Here is a 23,757-nt window from a genome sequence, read left to right on the forward strand (position 1 = left end):
ACAGAGTGATCCCGCTACTGAAGCCTGGAAAGGACCCGAGTTTTGGGGAGTCGTACAGACAGATCTCCCTTCTCTCACCAGTAGCCAAGACGCTTGGGACAACACTCCTTCCGAGCCTCGTAGGAGAATTTCAATTCACCGAGCACTAGCATGGATTTCGAAGACTGCATAGTACAACTGCTTTGCATGCCATCACTGCATACATTCGCCGTGGCTTCAATCAGCCAGGCCATGTGATAGGACGGTCCTAGTGGCACTGGACCCGTCGACACGGTCAGCCATGCCAAGCTATTTGAGGACATCGCAAACACGTCCCTCCAGCCAGGCCTGAAACGCTGGGTCGCGAATTATTTAATTAATTCGCCAGTCATTTAGTCACTAAGTTATCCAAAGCCAATCGTGGCGAAGCATTCTGAGTTAAGGGGTGAACGCGCGCACTTATACCCAGTAGGTGCGGCAGGTGATAGCATATGTAGGGCATGTGGGGGCGATAAAAATGAGCATTTCCAAAGTAATTGCTCGGCTTTAGCGGCTAACAGACTCCAGCACTTAGATGGGGCCACAATAATATTGCGCACAACAAGTTGATCACTGGCTTAGGTTTATGTCAATAATGGCATGGAAAGGAAACCTATGCAAACCTAACCTAATATTAAAAGTTCAATACGAGGCTGCTCAGGGATATCCCAAATAATGGTACGGTAAAAGCTGCCTTCCTGAGAAAAAGGAAAAAACAGATTACACTTCTTTTGTTCATGTCCATGACTCCCAGTAACTTGATCCCAAATTTTTATGTCAAATTCGTGTTTTTTTGGGATAACAGAGACAAGCAAAAATACGAAAATAAAATTGAAGTGAGGGAAGGCCAAAACTTTGCAAACATTGAATGTTTATAGAAAATATCATCAAAATGCAACTTTTTACCAATAGGGTCAACAAAAATGTTTACTCCCAATGCGAATTTCGTCAAAATTTGATTTTTTAAAAACGAAAGCAAAATTAGATTTTCATAGAAAATTTCCCAGACATTTCGTTTGAATTTTCGGGCAAATTTAATGTTAATTTAAAAACTTAAACATTTACAAAATAATTTTTTGTTAACAGAAAATTGCTAATCCTGAATATATGCGAAGACTTCACTAAATATCGTACGCTTTAATTTAAGTCCGCCACTACAGTATTAGACAACCATGCGATTCGATGCAACCTACAACTCCATGCCCGGCAGAGTTGTATGCATTGGTATTTAACAAAAAATAGTACTAGCAGCAGCAGAAGACAAGAGTTTGATTAATTCAGAGAAAATTCGGAGAAAAAAAGTATTTTTTGATATTGAAACCGAATGATTTGAAGAGAAACGAATGTATTGCTACAACCCGAGCCATTCTACTATACTAAATGCTATAGTGAAAGTGCCTTACTAGAAAATCAAAGGATATAAGGTGACAACAATCTTTTTTTGTCGGGGCTCCATCATAATGCTGACACATAAAAGCTGTGGAGGGCGCAAGAAAATGCAGGTCAAATAACTGATTCCATATCTACCAAAATGGCAGAATTGTCTTTTTTAATGGATTCCTTCCCCTCTTTCGATTACAGGTCTCCTATGTCATACGTGATGGAGAAGAGAAGCAGCACCGGAATGGTGTCAATCAATTACAATTGGATCCAAACAATGGCAAGTTATACTCGGCCGGTCGTGATGCCATAATTAGGGTATGGAACTCTCGTTCAGAGTCAAGTGAAAAGTATATACAGTCCATGGAACACCATAATGATTGGGTCAATGACATTGTGCTCTGTTGCAATGGACGTAATTGTAAGTTGATTCCTTAGACTCGGCTATTACAATCGTAAATAAATTTTTTTGTTGTTGTTTAGTAATTAGCGCCAGCTGTGATACAACGGTCAAGGTATGGAATGCCCATAAGGGATTTTGTATGTCTACCCTTAGAACCCACCGAGACTATGTGCAGGCTTTGGCATACGCCAAGGATCGTGAGCAAGTTGCTAGTGCTGGCTTGGACAAGGCTATATTTTTATGGGATGTCAACACATTAACAGCTTTAACTGCCAGCAATAATACTGTCACCAGTAAGTTTCTAAACGAAATTTCAATTGCTGGAATGCTCTTCAAACTTTCCTTTTGGTTTCTTTCTCTAAAGCATCTAGTCTTAATGGTTCCAAAGACTCCATCTACAGTTTAGCAATGAATCCCGCAGGCACCGTTATTGTCAGCGGTTCTACGGAGAACATATTGCGGGTCTGGGATCCCCGTACATGTGTGCGAAATATGAAACTTCGTGGTCACACAGAGAACGTAAGGGCACTGGTCGTATCGGCCGACGGTAATCAAGTCGTTTCTGGAAGTTCAGATGGTACTATTAAAATATGGAATTTGGGTCAACAACGATGTGTTCAAACTATACATGCTCACAAGGAGGGTGTGTGGAGCCTGCTAATGACCGATAATTTTCAATACATTATTTCCGGCAGTCGAGATCGCAATATAGTTATAACAGAACTTAGGAATCCCAGCAATTCGATGGTAGTATGTGAAGAAAAGGCTCCAGTATTAAGTCTTTGCTTTAACATCGACAAAAGCGGAGTGTGGGCAACCACATGGAATTCAGACATACGATGTTGGAAACTGCCGTTATATGATAAGTGTACCTTGAACTCTAGTGGAGGTATGGATGCTCAGTGGACATCAGCTGGAAGCGAAATTTCATGCATTAAAGGTGAGTAAAATAACATAAGATGAGAAAGATGTTTTAATATAACACTGTGTGGTTTTCAGGGGGAGCTGCCATTAAAAAATGTGTAGTTTTAAATGACAAACGACACATTGTAACGCGCGACACTGAAGACAATGTGGCCATCTATGATGCGCTACGAGTTGTTAAAAAAGAAGAGTTGGGCAAAGTAGATTTTGAAGAGGAAATCAAAAAGAGAAACAAGCAAGTGTACATTCCCAACTGGTTTACAGTGGACTTGAAGACTGGGGTAATTTATTACCAACCAACTAGCCTCTTTTTTTATTCAATTATTGGTATTTTATTCCAGATGCCTACAATAGTTTTGGGTCAAGACGAGGTTGATTGTTTTTCAGCTTGGGTATCAATAGAAGCTGGTCTTCCCGAATGCTCAGATCCTCAATCGGAAATAAAAGTAATATTTCTTTAAAGATTACTTCAAAGACAGATATTATTCCTTTATCTGTTTTAGATAAACTATGGTAAATTGTTATTAGAAGCTTTATTGGAATATTGGACTCCGCCCCACAGCTTGCCACCAAATGAAATGGAACAAGATATTAGAGGCAACAGCTTCTTTCAGGTGCCGAAGCACACACCGGTGATTTTTAGGTAAATAATTGCCGTGTTGTATAAGTTTACGATATGAGCATATTGGACTTTATTGAATTGCAGTGAGGTTGGTGGACGTACTGTTTGCCGTTTACTGGTGAGGGACGCTGCGGGGGAAAGCGAAAGCACCCTATTGCATGAAACAGTTCCTCAGTGGGTCACCGACGTGGTCATTGAAAAGGCTACACCAAAATTCTTGAAAATTCCTTTCTTCCTAACACCACATCCACAAATGGGCAAACCGGAGAGAACAAAAAAGGTAAATGTGTATAGGCCGAACTTATAAAATTCTAACAAAATATTTCTATTTGTTAATAGGATCGATTGGTAGCGAACGAGTTTATTCAATGTCGCAAAGTCTGTGAACATGTTTTGGATAAGGTTCTTGGAGCAGAAACAACACCCAGCGGGGGCAATGCATCAAGTTCTTCACAGAACAGCGACGCCAATTCTGAGGGTTCGCAAGTACCAGCTGAAGATCGCATAGAACTATGGTGCAATGATGTGGTATGTTTCTTAAAATGAATTCATAGACTGGCAAGTTCAATTTTTTTCAATCCCTCGAACAGGTGGTAGATCCCAATATGGACTTACGCACCGTGCGGCATTTCATATGGAAACAGTCTACCGATCTCACATTCCAGTACAAAACCAAGCCAAATTTTTCATATGATGGAAAACTTTGAATGAATAATAAAAGCTGCAGTTTTGGTGATTTGCAAACATTCAGCTGATGATAAGGCACAAAACAAACAACTTAGGCACCATGTGACCGACCACAAGCGAGAGGCATCTATCTGTTGAAAACCACACAAAGGAAATGCCAAAATTCACAAATTTAATTTATATATTTCGTTGTTTGTTTTCGCACCTTCTCCCCTAATATCTCGTGTGTGCGTATAGGGAAAAATTTGTATAAAATCAAATATAGAAGAAATTGGCAAACCGTTACAAAAGGAATTTATCTCTTGAATATTGGTGAAAACAAAACCCACACAAAATCGTGTCATTCCATTGAACACTACTCTTGTTATATGTACATCAAACAAAAGCAACAATACTCATTCCAAGTTTCCCCTAAATATTTTCTTACTTTTCTAGAAAAACGGACAATGGTCGGAGAAATTCTGTTGTAGCGGTTTGCCATATATTTCGCTCTATCTTATTGTATTAATTTCTACATACATATATATTTTTAATTTTAATTAAATATATATTAATTAAGATCTATTCATTAAATTAACTTATTTAAATTACAGTGCGACAGACTAAAAAACATAAATTTCAATATGAGAGAAAAGTTGTTATTCAATTTGTAGCTATAAAAAAAACATTCAAACATATAAAGCGCCCCATTTAATAAAGATCATTGACATAAATCCGAACAATTTACTTTAAAAGACGAGCTGTTCATAATGCCTTACTTTTAAAACAGTCACTGTATTTGACACTTCCATCAGACTAAAATTACAAGCTTCTCTTTTAACTAGAAAACTTGGACACTTCGTTGCATTCCCATGGATTTATGCTTTTCAATTAACTCAAGTATTGAGTTCAGGTCGTTGTGTAGTGTCCTTGGAAGTGCCATATTTTCTAAAACTCCATTTGCATTATCCCCATATATGTGCTGAGCTATGACCCAAAGGCACCTGGAACGTAATGTGGGTGTTACCGGCAGATGTATGGCAATTAATTTTCGACACGGCAACAACTGGCCTGCATTTTTAACCCTATACAATTGGGGCCAGAATATATCTTGGTGTTTAACATGCATTCGTTCGCCAGTTTGGGCATCACGAAATATCCAGGGATGTGTTACAAATGTGTTGGCTTTAATACCAGCACCAGGTTTAAGTGTTGTGAAAAAGTCTTGGAATCCATAGAAATCCATCCAGTAAAGATTTACCTGACGATGCGTCGTGTTAAGGAAAAATACAAACGATTTTTCATGAGAATTTTGCGATGCCAGTCTTGGCTGTGCGGGAACAAGGAGCGCCATATGTTGAACGATTAAACTTTAACATTAATCTATGGATTCTTCCGAAAATTTTCCGTGTTTACTATCTAACATGAATTAAAAATTTTGCCAACAAAAACAGCCTATACAAAAACAAGAAATGTATGGAACATTAGAATGCCAAGAATATCGTTGTAATCTGTTGATGCACCTCTTATCTATTTCTATATTATCAGGATTTCCAAAGCAAAGGTTTCTTTGGCGTCTGCAGGCCTTTCTCCAATGTCTTTTAGGAATGTAAAAAAAAAACAATACAACTACAGAAAATTCTCAAAGTCAAAATGTTTATGTTGTTTAAAATAATTGTCACCAGTCAGCTGTTTGTACTACTTAGGAGTTGCCACTTAGTTAAAAATGACAACGACCACATAGCTCGTTTCGCGTACTTAAAAATTTACAAAAATGCTGACTAAAAGTAGCCAAAATACATTTTTTCGCACCATGCCAACATTTCAATTTTCTTACTGCAAATCAAAGAGCAAATTTTTCTATGCAACTAATACTATGTTCGGACCAAAACTGTTGATCCGTTGATAACTCGTTTTCCCTTTATAATGCTCTGAAAACGACTTGTTTTCCCTTTACATTTTTAAGGACAAGACGACTCGATTGTCATAAAAACGAGACATTCAAAGCATGTGAGCCCAAATAAATGTCTAAATTGTGCTTAATAAACACAGCTCTAAATAATGTCAAAAAAATAAATAATTATGAACTAAACATAATTCTACAGATAAAACAAGAATAAATAAGTCTTAACAATAGTGCATCCATCATATAATTTATGTTGGAGTAAGAGAAATGCAATCTCAACTAGTGCGATTGATGGAGATGTTTTTCAAAACAACATAAGCAAAACGAGTCAACGTAGACATATTCACGATTACAGAATCTGGAGCGACGCCCAATACTTAAAAATCATTGCAGGCATAGGTATAAACCGATTGGGGCAATATGAGACCCAAATGAAAGGTTGTTGCTGTTGTTTTAGCAGTGTTTTGTGTTCTATCTTTCGTCTGTATGATTTTTTTGACTATCCCAATCAGGAACTCTTCCACTAAGATTGGATGCGCCCAGAGGGATCTGAGCCTGCGACGAGTGGGTCTGGCTGGGCAGTTAAACAGGTGACGTGTGTCGTGTCACCTGTTTAGATCAGCCTACCTTACGGCTTTTGGGAAGCGGATATCTACCCACAAGATGATGATTTGGATGGTATCTGCGATAATAGCCCAGAAGATATTACTTAGACAGCATGTAGCTATGTCTTCGGACGGGTAGGAGCTTTATCACCTGGTGGAGGTGGTAAACATGAGAACTGAGAAGACAGCCTTTTGTTGTTGTTGTAGACACATTTTCAAGTGGAGGTGGCGATCCTCGTCAAGTGAGGTGAGGGAGAGACCGCTTTGTCATATCGAGCATCATAGGTACTCATTATTTGTGCAAGAGTCAGTGGCGCCCGGCCACACACTAAAGACTCTCCACTTGATACCGCTGATTGTCCGCGACTGCCGTTGCAACTACTCCGTATGTAGCATTCTGCTGTCCGCAACCTGTGGACGCGACAGCCCGTCGAAGTTGAAAGAGCGGCATTCAAACAGATCTGAATATTATTCCACTGCGTGTCACATAGCTGGCAATGCTACACTGGTGCTGCAGAACTTATCATAGACGCAATTGCTTTTTACCTCGCCAACAAGGTTTCTTTGTCAGCACCCCAAGTGCTGCCGCCAAGTGTTTGAGTATCTTGTTTCTACTCTTGAGTTTATCGCAAATTGCTGTGACATGTGAAGAAAATTTGTAAGAGCTGCCAAATGTGACACCAAGTATTTTGGGATACTTGGTGGTCGGAATTGTCACTCCATGGACCATCATTTTTAGCTCCCTTGGCACCTTATGCGTGTATGTAGTGAACAATGTGGCTGAAGATTTGGTGACAGAAATTAGAGGCAAGTTCGTTGAGGTAGACGTTTAACCTATCGCAGATGTCATCAATGGGTGGCGGGCCTGATGCCATGATCGAACAATCGTCCGCGTATGGAACGATCTCTATGCCGCCTGGAGGGGGTGGAATAAAGGATAGGTAGAGGTTAAACAGTGCAGGAGATACCATCCCGCCTTGGGGAACACCCTGTTCTACTCCGGTGTTTTATTCTTGATTGATTTCTTATCCCTAAATTTCACAAAAAACTGCCAACCACACAGATAATTCGCAACCCATCGGTTCAGGCTTGGCTTGAGGGACGTACTGGCGAAGTCCTTAATTATTTTGGCATGGCTGTCCGTGTCGAATGCCTTCGATAGGTCCAGTGCCACGAGGACCGTCCTATCAAATGTGTGCGGCGATGGCATGCAAAGCAGTTTTTGTGCTATGTAGTCTTCCAAATCCATGCTTATGCTCGAAAAATGTAAATTCTCCAACCAGGCTCGGGAGGAATAGTCCCTCAATCGACTTGGATACTATGAGAGTAGGGAGATCGGTCTGCACAACTGTCCCTTACTCGGGCCTTTCCAGGCTTCAGTAGCGAGATCACTCTGCCCATCTTCCAGACATCAAAGACATGTTGTTGTTGTTGTAGCCATACGACCGATCGCCGCGGGAACATGAGGCCATTGGTTATTTAAAGGCGCCAATAACTCGCCTTGTCGTATTAAACATCTTAGTCACTCAGTATTTAGGCAAGCGCCGGTGCAACTCGGCCTCTCACTGAGACTCTCCACTCGATACTGCTGATTGTCCGCGACTGCATTTGCACCTACTTCGCATGGGGCATTCCACTTTCCGCAACCTGTGGACGCCCGGTAGCTCCCACCTAAGCTTTTCGTGATAACGAAGAATACATACAGATTGGGGCTCAAAGTTCAGCCCTGCGTGATGCTCATAAGTTATCCCGTGCCGGGATCAAAGACAGGTTGAGGACAGTTGTAAATTACTCGACTCTAGGTTGATCCAGATTTTCAGCATCAGTGTAGAGATTGCGTCGGGGCCAGTGTAGAGATTCCTTCGGGACATTCGATATTTCATGCACGGTAAATTGTTATGGCTGTACTTCGGCTCGGAGGCCAAATGGCTGTCCTCATAGCCCTGTAACTCTCAGGATACACAATAAATTTATGGTTGAACAACCTAGCGCACCTCTTCGGATCGAGTGGTCGTTGCATAAAGGAGATTGTGAATTACATTTGCAGTCAACATGCATACGTTGAATTTAGAAATGCGAAGCCTAAGACGCGTGACTAAAAATCTACTCCTAAAGAGCTTCAAGAGCTACCTACACATCACAAGCATTGACCCTCCACACATTTAGACAAAGATTCATAAAGTAAGGGATCATAGTGATCTTCTCTCTAAGCAGTTTCTCCAGAGCTGTCGTTAGGAATAGCAGCCGAATTTTCAACTCTCTAAGCTTGAACCTCCTCCAAGACATTTAAGGAGAAGTATCTGGATATTTATAGACAATCCGGCAACATATCACCGATTTACTTACAACATTCTCATGCAGAACGCGGCTATAGAATATTTACCAGGATACTGTAACCCATGTGACTACATCATACCAGGCGAATTTTTTATTTTATTTTTTTATTTATTTATTTCATTCCATGCAATGCGACGCCATCAGGCCTATAAATAATTACACTATGCATAAGACGTACTTTTTCTAACATAAGTTAAAAAACTACTCAATTAAAAATAAAAAACTTAGAAAATGAAAAAAAAAATGTAACCTATTTAACACTTACTGAATCTAGATAAAACTAAATAACAAATAAAAAACAAATTACTAAAAATTATAAGCAGTAATTGATTAAAAAAAATTTAGTCCTTGGTAGATGCCCACCACTAACTGCAGATGACGAGAAAAACCTACCTAGAAACATGTACACTTAGCCGGCACACCCTGACCGATGAAAATTCCACCGGGACAATCCGGTATACAGAACCGGTTTCCATGGAATTATTACATAGATGTTCCTGCAGATCTCGGTTTAATAGTAGTCTGTTATTTTGCATACAGCGGTCAAAAAAAGTATTCATCATTCAATGTTTTTTTTTTAATAAGTCTACAAAAGACAATTGGAATAAAAACATATTAAACTAATGATGCAGTAGTGCTTGTGTGATATATATGTACACAATTTCATTGTTTTTAAAGAAAAAAATAGTATTTATTGGAACAAAAAGGGCCATTTTACAGCTGAACACAAAAAATTAAACAAAAAAAGTATTCATCATTGCAAAAAAAACAAAAAAATAAATAACATAATTTAAAAAAATTAATACTTTGTTATTCGACCACCGCGTCTTATAACTTCTTTTAAACGGTTTGACATCGATTGGACTAATTTAGCGGTTATATTTTGGTCTATATTAGTCCATTCCTCCATTATCACCTGTTGCATTTGACTCTTGCTCGAAAAATTGCGCGTTCTCAATTTGCGTTCGAGATGTTCCCAAAGATGTTCAATTGGGTTCAAGTCGGGACTTTGAGGAGGAGTTTTAATGACTTTGGGGCAGTTATACAGCATCCACATCTTGGTATTTAAAGCAGAATGTTTGGGGTCATTATCTTGATAATATTGAAAGTTATTACCAAGCCCAAGTTTTACAGCACTATCTTTTAAATTCCTCTTTAAAATGTCAATGTAATACTTATGATCCATTACTCCATTAATAATTTCAAGATTTCCCGCTCCTGAAGCCGCCATACACCCCCAAACCATTAAACCACCTCCACCATGTTTTACAGTAGCAACTGTGTTTCGTTCTTCAAGCTCTGTATTTGGTTTTCTGTACACTATGACCTTTCCATCGCACCCAAAAAGATTAAACTTGCTCTCGTCTGCAAAAATGACTGTTTTCCAAAATGATTCGGGCTGTTTTACATACATTTTTGCGAAGTTTAGCCTTTTCACTCGGTTTATTTTATTTATAAAGGGCTTCTTACGTGCAGTTCTTCCTCTGTAACTATGCCTTCCTTCCTCCTTCTCTAAATATTCCATAGTGTTTTTACGAAGAATGGTCGCATTTGTCTTCGGAGTTTTCTGAACTTGCCGCACTAGCCAACGCACATCTCCAACTGAAAGTGCTCTTGGTCGACCAGATCTAGGTTTATTGTCAACCGTTTTCGTTTCTGTCCACTTTCTGATGATGGATTGTATAGTAGATCGTGGTCTATTTAATATTTCACTGATAGTTTTTTGAGTTAAACCATTCCTGTGGTGTTTTATTATCAAAACTTTTACCTCATCAGAAACCTCGTTTTGCTTACGACCCATTTTGACAAAAATTATATTTTCAATGAAATTAAATATTTGCTGTCAAGGGCAAAGCCTCCTTTACTAAATAAAACAGAAAAGGGGAATTCCCAAATAATATTTGAATTTGACTTTGATGATAGCACATCAATGATGAATACTTTTTTTGTTCTGTTTTTGGTGTTATTATATAAAATTGCATTTTTTGCGCTAATTAAATTTATTTTTTGAATTTATTTTAAAACATATTACGAAAAATAAACTATTGCATAAAACTGCATTATTTGTTTACTTTAAATTTTCTTCAATTATCCAAAATAAGTGAATTTATTATCAATTTTGCTAATGATGAATACTTTTTTTGACCGCTGTAGCTTTTTCGCTGAGTTGATTTTTCGCGTTTTACTATCCCTCAAACAAACACAATTTAGTATTATCGATTGTATTGGTTGGCCCTCACTGCTCTAGACACACCCATCTTAATCGTAGAGTTCCTGTATCTGGATATTAAGCAGAACCTAACATATGAATAAATCAAACACAAAAGTCTGATGCAACTACAAAAACCTAGTTGGAAAAATCATAGTTACTTTGGCCCAATTAAGATCCAGATAAGGAGGCGGGCGAATGAGCCAGCAAGGATTCGCCTGCGCCGCGCGAACCAGTGAGGTCTCCTGAAATTTGTTGACGGGATGGTGCCATTAGCTCCGGCATATACGTGCTTGCATGGGGAAGGGCGTTTCACCTCCCATTCTTGTTTTCCTTTCCTCCTGTTTCTTTCATTCGTGTATAAACTCTGGATATGGCCCGTGGTCTCGCATCTTTTTCTCTTCTTTTTCTTTCTCGTATACCACAATGGGCTAAACTGGCCTCCGAGTGAACTCGCCTATGGTAACCTAACGGGATGGTATAGCAAACTCAGCTCGTAACGCTCAAAGTTAGACAACCCCATTCCTGATATCTGCCCTGAACTCTGAACTCCAGCCAGTGAAAGATGTTCAACATAACTTAAAATGGTTACAACTCCTTATAATTCTATTTCTATTTTAAAAACACAATATACATAAATTGTATATTTATCGATAACATGAAATAAATAAAACAGTTTCTTTTTTAATTAAAAACAATACCACATCCAAGATCTTAATAACAATCCTTAAACTATTTTTTGAATGCCAAGATGAGAAGCATGGCCTTAATAAATTCTTACACCGATATTCACAAAACTTAATGTTGCTTTGAAATAGGATTACTTGTCAGACTTTCTTCATAGAGCTCTCAAATAAACATATTTTAAGACTTCATTAAGTTTTGTGAATACGGCCGTTAAATTTTAACAAAACTTAATGTAGATTTAAAATATATTTATTTGACAAGTGTATAAAGGATATCTATCAAATAAACCTATTTCAAACCTATATTAAGTTTTGTGAATACCGGTGTAAATAATTTGGTTTTTGTATCGTATAACTACAACACCCACTTCACAGTCAAAAAATAAAAATTATTTAAAAAACTCAACTTATTGTAAGTTCTGAACACACTTATAACAAGATAAAATCAAAAAAAAAAGTGGCTTAGCCAGCCATATAGACAATAAACAAGAAAAAATATAAAATATATTTCGTGAACCAGGAATCAATCTGCTTCTGAAGTCTAGTTAACACCAAATACAAATCTTAGAAGGACATAATATCAACTAAATCTTCTCTACTGTCTTCAACAGTTTTTACACTTTCCAACAAAGTAATCTCGCTTTAAAGCATATAAAATGTTTTCTAAGAATTTTCAGTCTGTTAAAAGCTAGTTGGCTAAACCCCGTTTACACGGCTCTTTAAATCCGAATTTAATGGCTCGATCATCTTTTTCCCCTTTATAAAATCAGCTGACGAGAGCCTTAAATCAGGATTTAATGAACTGTTTAAACGGGATTTTGAAAAAGCTAGCAATGACCAAAACTGAACACAACTATATAAAAATTCCCCATACAGAAAAAAAGAATATCACAAAAATGTTTTCATTTAAAAAATTAATTGAATAAGTCATTTTTTAATTGAGTCCGGATTTCTTTCTATTACGATCTACATTAAATTTTTTGTCATTTTCAATTAAAAATGTAATTGATACAATAATTTTTTTTTAATTGGATCTGATTTTTTTTTCAATTACGATCGTGATTAAAATTTTTGTCATTTTTAATTAAAAATTTAATTGATTCAATCATTTTTGTATTCCAAAGAAGAGGAGACAGTGCACCTCCTTGAGTGCACCTCCTCTGCTCACCCATCTTCTTAGATCCATAGCTCACGAGCCTGCCGAACTGCATGATTAAGTAAGTAAGTTATTAATAAACTTTCTTACGGTAGAGTTGATGCCTAGAAACTCCAACTTTTTCATGATTGATGTCGATTTTCATTATTGAAAGCACCATCAATGTCAAGAAATGCTACCATTGTATATTCCTTGACAGCGAGTTAACCCTCTATGTAGCCGACTAGGTCGTGAAGGGCTGTTGTGGTGGATTTGCCTTTACTATATGCATGCTGCTGTCATAAGATATATCTCTATTAACCTCTCAATAGTCTTCAGCATAAAGGATGACAGACTATTAGGACGAAAATCTTTCGCCTTCGTGTGGTAATGTTTTCCTACTTTCGGAATGAAAATTACCTTTGTGTCCCTCCTAGAGGTATATTGTCCAATCATAGAAGACAGAGGTATATTGTCCAATCATAGAAGACAGAGGTATATTGTCCAATCATAGAGGACATTGACGAAAATGTCAACAGGATTACGTCTGCACTAGTAGAGTCTTCCGAAGATAGTTTTCCTCTTCGAGAAAGGAAATCAGCCCAGGAAAAACTCTGAATGACCGGGGAGATTGGCAACATTGGGAAAGAGGTCCGCAGACTTTTTAACTGAGCATAACGTAAAAAATCGGAATTATTTTGGGATGTGTATTACACACGGCTCAAGGATTACAATAAGATTACCAGAGTGGCAAAACGTGTCTCCTGGAAGCTTTTCTGCGATCATGTCGATAGCGTTAATGACGCCGCCAAGATAAAAAAGTTTCTTTCAAAAACCCATGTCCAAACTGAAATTTTAGAAGACTACATGGGAGTCTTGCAGGGACCACGGAGGACATGTTGAGGCTATTGATAAAAACCCATTTTCCACAGGATACGACGGGACTCAGGGAGCCACCGGAGTCTTGGAATAATGATGTTGATCGAAGATTTATAATTACGGAATTTATGGGGAAGGAATCCTTGACGAGCTTCAAACCATTTAGGTCACCCGGACCTGGTGGAATATTTCCAGCGTTACAACGGAAAAAGGCAGACTACCTGGCACCCCATCTGGCCAATATTTTCACAGCGTGCCTGGGACTTGCATATACTCCGAAATCCTGACAGAAGACAAGGGTGGTATTTATACCCAAGCCCGGCAAGGCAAGTTATGTGACACCAAAGGCATACATACACCTAAGCCCTACGTTCTTCTACTCAAAACCATGGAACGTATTATGTACACCATGATTAAGAGTAGGACATCCAGCGAACTGCTCAAATAAAAACAGCATATATAGTCTAGTCTAGTCTATAAAACACAGCCTGTAATTCAACCGGTGATACATCCTTAGGCCCTTGCAACTTAAAGAAGTCGAAACTTCTTATCGCCCAAAGGATTTTAATTGAATCTTAACGTTTTTTTCCTATTACGATCGTGATTGAAATGTTTAAATTAAACAATTAGTGGAATCAATCAATTTTTTTAAATGAAACTGTTTTAGATCCAGCAGCACTGTTGTGAATGTTCGTTTTTGAAAAAGTCTATCGGTCCAAATTTTGAAAAATACTTTCTATATATAGAAGTCGCAATTCTTATTATATTTATGATTAAATGATGCAAATTAATGGCACACCGGCTTCTTTATAATTATAACATATTCTATATAGAAGTTTCTCTTTTTGTTTTACTACTCAAAAGAATGTATGGCATAAAGTTAATGTAAAAAATATTTTAATTACTGTTAGTCTATGCCTATAGGTAGACCCGACATCGCCTCGCTACTCTTTCTTTTATAAATCGGGAAACAATATTTGCCGTTGCATTTTTGGAAAAACCGCAGGAGGTTCTTGTTTCTAAGGAGTGATCATGAACCCAAACATAAACCTCAAATTCATGTTCTAGGAGTTTTACATATTGCATTGAAATCGAGGTTGCGCCTTATACAGCGCCGTTTCCGCAAATATATTAAAATAACATTTGCATATTTTCAATTGTATTTTTATTAATCCATTAAAAAATGTAAATGGATATAAGGAAATATTAATCATTTTTAATTTGGATCAATTAAAAAATTTTTGTTTTTATTTTTCTCGGTATATCAACCGATTGTTCGAACGTCTTGTGGACAATTTTCGGTAAAACTCACATTTCAAGTGTCCGTGCCCATTATGAAATTAAAAAGTTATGGCGTGGTAAAAACATAATGTAATGACGGCCCGGTGGCTAATAAATCTATAGAGAAGCAATTCAAAAACAGATCTTTAATCCCATGGCAGCTGGTTGTACGTACCGGATTGACCCGATGGAGTTCCTCTTCGGCAAGGGCTGCCGCCTCAGTGTATACCACACTGCTACAACAACAACAACAAAAACAGACCTCGACTTTCGCAGATCTCTCAACAATTACCGGTTCAATCCACAGCGATATACAAACGTGAGAATTGTAGTTACTAGGAACACACATTCCAAAGAAACTGTGGTTACGCCTATCGCGAAATATAAGCAATTTCTTCGAGATATGCAACGGTTAACAGATGGTTATGAGTTTGAAGCTGTCAACGATGCAAAATTATTTGCCCCAATATAAACTTGAAGAGGTTTTTCGCTGTATGTCTTATTGGAAAACATGTATAGGCAAATGATTACAAAAATCGATTTTTGCAGGAACTATGAAGAAGTATAAGAAAAGGCAACTTTGCGTGACATTTTCCCAACGGCAAGCAGAAAATCTACACTTTAAGGTTTTATTATGGCTAACATTTACATGCTTTTAAAGCGATTTAGCTTGGTCATTCCAGCCAGTGATATCAAAATAGACTAAAATGTCTAAGTACTTCCGTAAGATAAATCCCACTAAAACAAAACTTAAGATAATAAATAAGATGTTATTAGAACATAGATGTCCTTTGTTATAAATAACGTAAGGAGTGAATGTATTCAAATGAAAACTGCCCATAAAGGCCAAAACAAAGAAGAAAGGGAAGTATTCAAAATTTTTAGATAATAAGACGAATGAGTTAAGTTACAAAATAAAAATTTGTAGTAGAAATTTCAATGGCAAATTATAATTTAAAAACGATCAGGTTATACTTATGGTATAAAAATATATCTACTTATATTATTTACCTTTATATTCGTTGAGATTCAGCTTCAATTATTTGATCGATTTCTGCTATATCATACACTTTACAAGGTCCACGCTTGACATTAGGTGAATGTTTTAAGCCAGCACTATATGTTTCTGAGGCAATTGTAGAGTCTTTACTTTCTATGGGTTTAGCAAACAACACATGACGATATTCCGGTGATATTGATTCTAGATATAGTAAACGATCCTCTATGAGTTTTAATCTTTGATAAATATTCTTTTTGCCACAATCTCGTATATTCAAATGTTCTTCAATATTACGAGCTCTCTCCAATAATATTTGTTTTGTATCCGTAGCACATTGCCAATCGTGTAAATTTTCTTGTTTTATTTGGGGTATTGCGGAACTTTCCATAAGATTGTCCAATGCATATAAATAATCATGCTGCATTTGTGGGCCCATTTTATTATCAGTTTTTCGAATTTTCAAATGACACTTAGAATTTTCTTGTTTTATGATTGTACCATTTATGCGAGCACATGAGTCCACTTGGCAGTTTTCACTATTTATATCCTGCTTCATTTCCTCCAAACTTGAGGGTCTTATATAGTCCACAATATTACTAAGATCGATTTCGTCACGCTTTCTTTCGATGAAACTTTGAATTCGTCGAACAATTTCCGTTTCGTTTGCGGAAATTTGCACAAACTTCGAAGGAAGTGGATTAGCATCTTGTATGCCACATAAGTTTTCATCAAATTTATCCGTTTGGCCTTCTGCACAAATAGTAAAACTGTCGTCCGTATCGTATTTTTCCTTCCGCCAAATAGGAACTCGCGCTTTTAATTCATCCATTGTAATGCCTACAACATCTAGCGAAGCTTTGCTTTGTTGTGAAGTATGCGATATGGCAATGGCAACATAAGCTTCTCCCAATGGTACCAAACCGATGCGATGATATATTACAATATTTACAATATTCGGCCAACGAAAACGTAGCTCACCACAAATGTTTTCCATTTCCTTTTCCGCCATTGCCTCAGATGCTCCAAACTCTAGGGAAAGTAAATTTTTCCCTCCCAAAGAGCCTCGTGCCATTCCCACATATAAGGAAGTTGAACCGCATACCTCCGATGAGGCTAATTCAGTAATTGAGCCAATATCCAAGGCATCGCGAGTAAGCAATAAATAGTTCATACTTTTTGAGGCTAGTGAAGCAAGTAAACTTTGTTGAAACTGAGGATTATTAAAAAATAAGCAAACTTGTTTGAACTTTTCAATTTTCGGCGTCGTTTTGTTAGTTATTAAACATCTGATTTGTAAAAAGTATCTTATTCAATGCGTATGGTCTAAACGTTGGCACAAGTTTTGTGAAATACCGTTAGCCGATAACCCCAATTCCGATTTTTCCTTAAACAGTAATAGAATTCCTTTCATAACATCAGATTACACGTTTTAGCTTTAAAATAATGTAATTTAAAAGACCATATAGTGATCCACAACATTGATATTAAAAGATCTGTGTTTAATTCTATTCAGTGCAGGTAAGTTGTATAGGATACATTTTCCAGTGCAAAGATGTATTGGTTAGTTATCGATAACAAGTGTTTTGGACTGTATAAAATTTTTCTTACATATGAAAGTCGAAGAGCATTTGTAGGTTTGTTTGTGCCGTATTAGGTTAAATTAAATATAAATTACAATTTAAAAACTTTAGAACCGATGCGGAAGGCTATATAATTTTTCATAATCTGAATGCGGTGCTTACTCCAGCTACAATTATACTAACATTCATTGCATCTTCATGTACAATTTCTTTTGATTATTTTATATCAAGTACGTTCATATATGTATTACCGCTGTTTTTTATTTAGATTTTAATTTTTATTGTTTTCATAGCGTATAGATAATTTACTCAGGTAGCTTGCCTTGTAATACAGTTATTTGGCCTTAAGGCTTTTTTGTAAAATATTAAAAATAATAAATAAATGTTTAAAATGGCGGTTTATCAGAGGTGAGTCGATCGACTTAAGCGAATTTTTGTATATAAGTTTAAAGTAGCCCCAAAATCTAATAGCCAAATTTGAGATCAAGTAGTTGTGGGAACATCCCACCTCCAATTGCTACGAAGGGCTCAAATGGAAGGTAATTGGGAGTAGAGCACAAATCTTACTTTTGTATACAAATTTGGCCTCATTGGCCTCTGGAGACCACTGATCCCCTAAAAATCCGGAAAAAATATAAGTGGACACATGGATCGATCGTTATTCAAATCAAAGGTATTTTGAATCCAATGTCAAAATTTAAGAACAATTCCAGTATCCCAAGCGGACAAAGCACCACACAAGCTGCAACATTTAGGTCCGATCTGTGTGGTGTTCATTGCTGTCACGAGAAGCTAAGCTGCGAGCTACCACGCGCGTCCATAAGGGCTGCCGCCTCAGTGTACAACACACTGCTACAACAACAAAATGCAAACAAATGTTTTTTGGTTTTTGTGAACAAAGGCGCAATTTAAGTATTGCATAGGCGTTGTTACAACAAAGTTGCTCTGGATAGTTATTGCTAAAATCGTCACATCTAACGAAATGCAGATACCAAATGATCAATCAATAACTCTAGCAATCTTTCACCGGTATTCACAAAACTTAATGTTGATTTGAATTAGCTTTATTTAACAGATTTCCTTTATAAAACTGTCAAGTAAGCCAATTTTAAGGCTTTAATAAGTTTTGTGAATAGGGCCGTGAGTGTTTTTTAAGTTTATAAAAGAGTTGAGAGGGTTTTGAAGTCTCATTATGAATTCATATTATATTTCCAGCAAGCTTCTTTATTGATCTATAACTTATTTACAAACGAAAGAAACAATACATAGTACATTTGACTAAAGGACATTGTAAAGAAAAAAAAAAACAACAAGCAAAAGAAAGAATTTGGAATGATTTTGAACAGATTTTTAATCAATTAAACATTTAGTAAGGACTAGCAAACTTTTCAAAACAGAAAAAAATGTCTCAATAGTTACATCGATATTTTTTTCCATAATACATTTGCACATGTTTTGTGAACAACTTGTTAATTTAATTTCTTCTTATAGTTTAATAACATTAGCAGAACGGTTTTTTATTTATAATATTAGTGAATTTTAAATAAGATGATAATACTTAAGCCTTGCCACTAACGGCAGTGCCTTGCTTCTGATTCTCATTTTCCTTCTCGAGTTGCTTGCCCAAATATTCCCTTGAAAAAAAAATTACAAAAGTAAATACTTTCTCTCTCTCTCAAGTTTATAAAAGCCAAACTTACCAATTGTGAACCATTAATTTCTGTACAGCCAACAAAGCCTCGTAACGTACATTAGGATCTTCATGGCCCAACAATTGCATCACTATTTGTTTGCCGCCCAACTGCTCCAAGACGCTATGAATGAAATAAGACATATTAGTAGGTATTTAAGCAAGTAGTAAAAAAACTGTTTGACCTACTGTTTTCCTCTGGGGTAATGGCGAACATATTCACCAATGTCATAACAGGCTACAGAGAGAATAATGGGATCTTTTGAGGTCTCCAAGAGATGCACCAAAATGCGCAACAATTCGTAATTCTTTTCATTCAAACGTTGGGCATTTTCACGCCAGAATTTGGCAGATTTGTGAACTGGTGACCATTCCAAACGGGCACTTCGCAATTCGGTGGCATATTCATCGAATGAAGACAAATCTTGCACAGAGTTTTGTAGTTTTTCAGTCAAAAATTCAACATCAGCAGCTATATCTTCATCATCGAAACGACGTTGTTCGAGAATAGAGAGTTGTTTCAAAACTTTGCATTGCACCATGGCGATGCAATGTTCCTTGGCAACTTGGGCATCAGTGGGTTTTTCAATCAAATTACGGAATACACCCAAAATGATACGAGTAACCTAAAAAATTAAAAAAAGAACGATAAGGTCATAAGCAAGGTATAATTTAAGTTGCTCTCTTACCTTTTCCTTGGCGCAATCATTGAGAATGTCGGCCAAAATGGGTATAACAGTAAATTTGTTCATTTTGGTGGCCAATAAGGGATTGAAAGTCAAAACCCACAAACAGAACACCAACTGATATTGAACCTTTTGGGGAAAATAGAGTATGGTAAGGAATAATGCTTATGGTTTATAATTTTTTGTAAAAACTTACTTGGAAGTTCACACGAGAAGATAAGATGCGTACCAAAGTACTAATGCCATCTACACTGACAAAGGCAAAACGATACTCATCAATGCGCAACATCATTTGCAAACAGCGAGCCACAGATTGAATGTATTCATTGGCCTAGATAAAAAAAATTGAAGAAATTACTTGTTATTATTGTTTTTTTTTTTTTAATTTTATTAAAAAGAACGAAAACAAGTCCATTAATATATGTTATGTACAAAAAAAAACAACAACAAAACGCAAAATGCTGAGCACAAAGGGAAATGCTGTATGCCATTGTAAGTTATGAGTCAAAAAAGAATAACCAGAAGAAGTTGGGGATGCATTTTGGAAATAAGTTGTTGGTATAAAGCTAAAATAATAAATTTAAAGCACTTGTTCTACTTCACATTCTTTGTTTTCTTTGCGTTTTTTGTGAAATATGTATGAAGCATGTTAACCTCTTTTTTTCGTTCAGCTGAAATTGTAGAGGCTGTATATTTTTTTTAAATTTTGGCCCTTTTCCTGTATACCTTCAGTAAAGAAGTCGTTTAATGCTTGAAATGTAGACGTTTTAAACATTATAAATTTCATTTTCACCATCTGTTTGTCAGAATAAATTGCCATAAATTTAAGAAAGTGAAAATAAACTTAGAATGCATTTCGGATTTTGATAAATTTGTTAAAAAAAAAAAAATAAAATTCTCTAAGCTCAATGCAGGGTTTCAATACTTTCGAAAACCTACAATTTTCTTATGATTAATAATAAAAAAAAGATCTTATGAAAAAATTAGTAATGGCTATTAGTAGAAATTACAAATTCGCACATTTATAACGCCAATAACAAATAATATTAGCTTATATCCTTATGATCGAACCATGGAGCAGTTTTGTTTGTATGCTAAAATATGGCTAAAGCTCTCTACCGTTTTGCCTGCCTCCGCAGACTGTTCTCGATAGCTCATGAATTGAGCCAGATTAAGATGAGGTGTATGTCCCTTTCCATGTCCATGTGAGTGAATAATAATAGTTTGAACACGTTTTGACAAGGCAGCCATCTCATTGATGTACTTCTTGCACTTCACATGTTCACAACCAAAAAGTTTTCGAAATTATATTGGTGTACAATAGGAAGGGTGGTTGATTCGATTGGTGTTGTTTGTTGTGACGATGTCGGTAGGTGTTTCGTAGAATGGAAAGAGAAAATATTTACTTAAATTTAATACGATGCCTACATTCCAATGGCAGGAGTATCAATAACAGTTTAAACGGATTAAGAGATTTGTTTTAGAAACAAGCTTTGTAAGAAACGAATGTTGATCAGATTCCGTACTTTTATATTCGATTAGCCCGCTTTTTGTTTAAAATAAAAGCAAGTACATATTAACTTTGGCTTGCATCAAACATGTAATATGAAAAAATTATCATGCAAATGTGAGGATGGACAAAGGATTAAAGGATTAAAGTTTTGCAAAAAAGGCGACTTTTGCAAATTAAAAAATAAATCCTACAATAAATTTTAGTGGTTTACAGCTCGTAAACGATTGAATTCAAATTCCTAATGAGAATTCAATGGCTTTTCTAGTTCTTATTACATCGCATTCCAATATTTTCTTTTTTATAACATCCAAACCAATGAGTATATTGTAGAAACACTACAACTGAAGTCGGTATAAATTCGATTACTTAGCAATTTACGCCATAAACTTTTCAATATCTTTGTATTTTATCCATACAAAATTTTAAATTTAGACAAATTTGGAAAAAAATTCACTAATTTGACTCAGATTTTTCTGACTAAAAAGAAGTTGTGTACTGGGTCAATATTTTTTCAGCGTCTCATTTGGCAACCATTCGTTTAGATTCTTTTCAAAATCCTCAAGGTTAAAAATAATTAGCGTCTGTCCTAATTAAAAGCATAAATTCACAAATATACATGATACAAAAAAAAGTGGAATGTAGCATCTGATGGAGCCATAGTTTATATAATTGCAATAGTGTAGTTGCATATGCCGATACTACAGATGCCAATCAATCATCAATGTTATATAGAGGGGGGGAAGGTACATTCAATTATGCACTACTGCTACAAAACATACATCTTTTATATTGTATTAAAGTAATTCACATATATTCTTAAAAACATCAAAAAAGAAATAATAAATATTACCTGGCTAGTTAGTTGATCTTTTAAGAATTGCAAATAGAAATTCAAATCGGATTTGGGCATCAATTCATGTCCCCAACATGCCAATTTTGCCAATATACGCGAAGACATGTTAACAATGAATCCATCTTGACGATTAAGCAAATTCAAGAATGGTCCCCATACGCATTCCTTACGCTTAGAGCAGTATTCATGGAAGATATCCACACGAGAACGATCTTCTTGCAGCAAATCGTCAATCATGACCATAATATATTGGATGGTCGAGTCTTTGGAGACATGAGACAACAAGTTAAGCAAAGTTTTGACAGCCTGGGCTGGATTTGTCTGCAAGTATGAGGCCTTAGAGTTATCCAAGGCGCTAATGCACTGATAATCTTCCTGAGAAATCATTTGAGACTGCATATAAGATGCCCAGTTGATGGTCTTGGTTCGGATATCTGCAGCCTGTTGTTGCAACACCGATGTTGCAGCAATCATATCTGAAAATTTGCAAATAAGAAAACGTAATTTATAATATACATACATATGCATATAGGTATTCCCTACACATTTTTTCATCTTGCACTCTTCGAAAATAAGTCATGGACAATGATTTTCTTCGATTCAAACATTTATTCTTCTACTTACCAATGCTCTCATCGGGCATATTTATCAAATCCTTAACGTCAGACATGGCTACTGCGTATTTGCTGGAATTTTATCCTGAAATTTTATTAATTTTCACTATATGTGTTGGAAATCACAGTAGCCAGTTTTTTTGTTCGGAATTCAGCTGACAGCCAGGTCTTGTGACTAGGTTTGATAGAGTATTGAGTAGTCACGGTACTCATTACCCAATGCAAATGTCAAAATAATATTTAGTTAGTTGAAACGTAACTTTTACAAGTATAACGTTATGTCTGGTTGAAATCCTATGTTTTTGGCGATTACTTTGTTTGAAACACAACACAACATGACAATTTTATTTAAATTTTATATATATAATGAGGGAATGGCCTACCGAATGAAATCATCATTTAAAGTCTATTATCTAAAAAAGTTATCTTCGAAAAATATCGCTAAAAGCGAATATACGCCCAATGAAAAGTTGATACCAAACGTACTCATTTCAGTACCATACGGTATTGATAGTAAAGCAACAGCGTATGGTACAAAAACAATACCCAATACATTATTACCGAACTGGTATTGGTTTTAATACCAATATGTCATTGGTTTTAGCACCAGACTGTTATTAATATGTATTTATATATATGCAAGGGTTGGTATTCTACTTTGCTTTCGGAATTGTCGCGGAAATCTATAATTGTCCCGTGAGCGGAATTTGACAGTAATGTTTAGTTTTTATTTTCATACCAAAAGACGTTTTTTATCTGCACGTATGGTT

General features: G+C 36.3%; 4 protein-coding genes across 4 annotated transcripts in view; 1 reads left to right on the forward strand and 3 right to left on the reverse strand.

Annotated features, from left to right (window-relative positions):
- The window catches only part of LOC106094039 (molybdopterin synthase catalytic subunit-like), a 515,852-nt gene extending 498,536 nt beyond the window's left edge, over positions 1-17,316 (reverse strand). Inside the window, exon 1 of the mRNA XM_059370219.1 lies at positions 16,063-17,316. Within this exon, the coding sequence (XP_059226202.1) occupies positions 16,065-17,222 (1,158 nt within the window). The 5' untranslated portion in view covers positions 17,223-17,316 and the 3' untranslated portion in view covers positions 16,063-16,064. The remainder of the gene's footprint in view (positions 1-16,062) is intronic.
- On the forward strand, positions 1,231-4,528 carry LOC106092990 (WD repeat-containing protein 48 homolog). Its single transcript, XM_013259955.2, has 10 exons — positions 1,231-1,520; positions 1,600-1,819; positions 1,882-2,094; positions 2,166-2,741; positions 2,801-3,006; positions 3,067-3,171; positions 3,229-3,368; positions 3,432-3,627; positions 3,687-3,875; positions 3,938-4,528. Exons 1-10 carry the CDS (start codon positions 1,479-1,481, stop codon positions 4,052-4,054), a joined length of 2,004 nt encoding a protein of 667 aa, XP_013115409.2. The 5' UTR covers positions 1,231-1,478; the 3' UTR covers positions 4,055-4,528.
- Positions 4,198-5,679, reverse strand: LOC106092991 (protein Vhl). The gene has a single exon (XM_059370220.1). The coding sequence runs from the start codon at positions 5,365-5,367 to the stop codon at positions 4,855-4,857; it is 513 nt and encodes a 170-aa protein (XP_059226203.1). The 5' UTR covers positions 5,368-5,679; the 3' UTR covers positions 4,198-4,854.
- A 1,768-nt stretch (positions 17,317-19,084) lies between the features above and the next one.
- Positions 19,085-23,167, reverse strand: LOC106092989 (V-type proton ATPase subunit H). The gene is made up of 7 exons (XM_013259954.2): positions 22,998-23,167; positions 22,371-22,849; positions 20,204-20,338; positions 20,011-20,136; positions 19,511-19,947; positions 19,332-19,445; positions 19,085-19,265 (listed from the first exon to the last, which is right to left on the reverse strand). The coding sequence occupies exons 1-7, from the start codon at positions 23,041-23,043 to the stop codon at positions 19,190-19,192; spliced, it is 1,413 nt and encodes a 470-aa protein (XP_013115408.1). The 5' UTR covers positions 23,044-23,167; the 3' UTR covers positions 19,085-19,189.
- Positions 23,168-23,757: the final 590 nt, after the last annotated feature.

This window comes from Stomoxys calcitrans, chromosome 5 (genome assembly GCF_963082655.1).
Source record: "Stomoxys calcitrans chromosome 5, idStoCalc2.1, whole genome shotgun sequence".
In the NCBI taxonomy this organism is placed as follows: Eukaryota; Metazoa; Arthropoda; class Insecta; order Diptera; family Muscidae; genus Stomoxys; species Stomoxys calcitrans.

Excerpts from the sequence above, each read along its gene's own strand:
- LOC106092990 (XM_013259955.2), top strand. The coding sequence starts at position 1,479 with ATGCTGACACATAAAAGCTGTGGAGGGCGCAAGAAAATGCAG. Across the intron at positions 2,095-2,165 it reads CAGCAATAATACTGTCACCA|CATCTAGTCTTAATGGTTCC; the intron begins GTAAGTTTCTAA and ends CTTTCTCTAAAG. Across the intron at positions 3,007-3,066 it reads CAGTGGACTTGAAGACTGGG|ATGCCTACAATAGTTTTGGG; the intron begins GTAATTTATTAC and ends ATTTTATTCCAG.
- LOC106092991 (XM_059370220.1), bottom strand. The coding sequence starts at position 5,367 with ATGGCGCTCCTTGTTCCCGCACAGCCAAGACTGGCATCGCAAAATTCT.
- LOC106092989 (XM_013259954.2), bottom strand. The coding sequence starts at position 23,043 with ATGTCTGACGTTAAGGATTTGATAAATATGCCCGATGAGAGCATTG. Across the intron at positions 20,339-22,370 it reads AAGATCAACTAACTAGCCAG|GCCAATGAATACATTCAATC; the intron begins GTAATATTTATT and ends TTTTTTATCTAG. Across the intron at positions 19,266-19,331 it reads AAATTAATGGTTCACAATTG|GGAATATTTGGGCAAGCAAC; the intron begins GTAAGTTTGGCT and ends TTTTTTTTCAAG.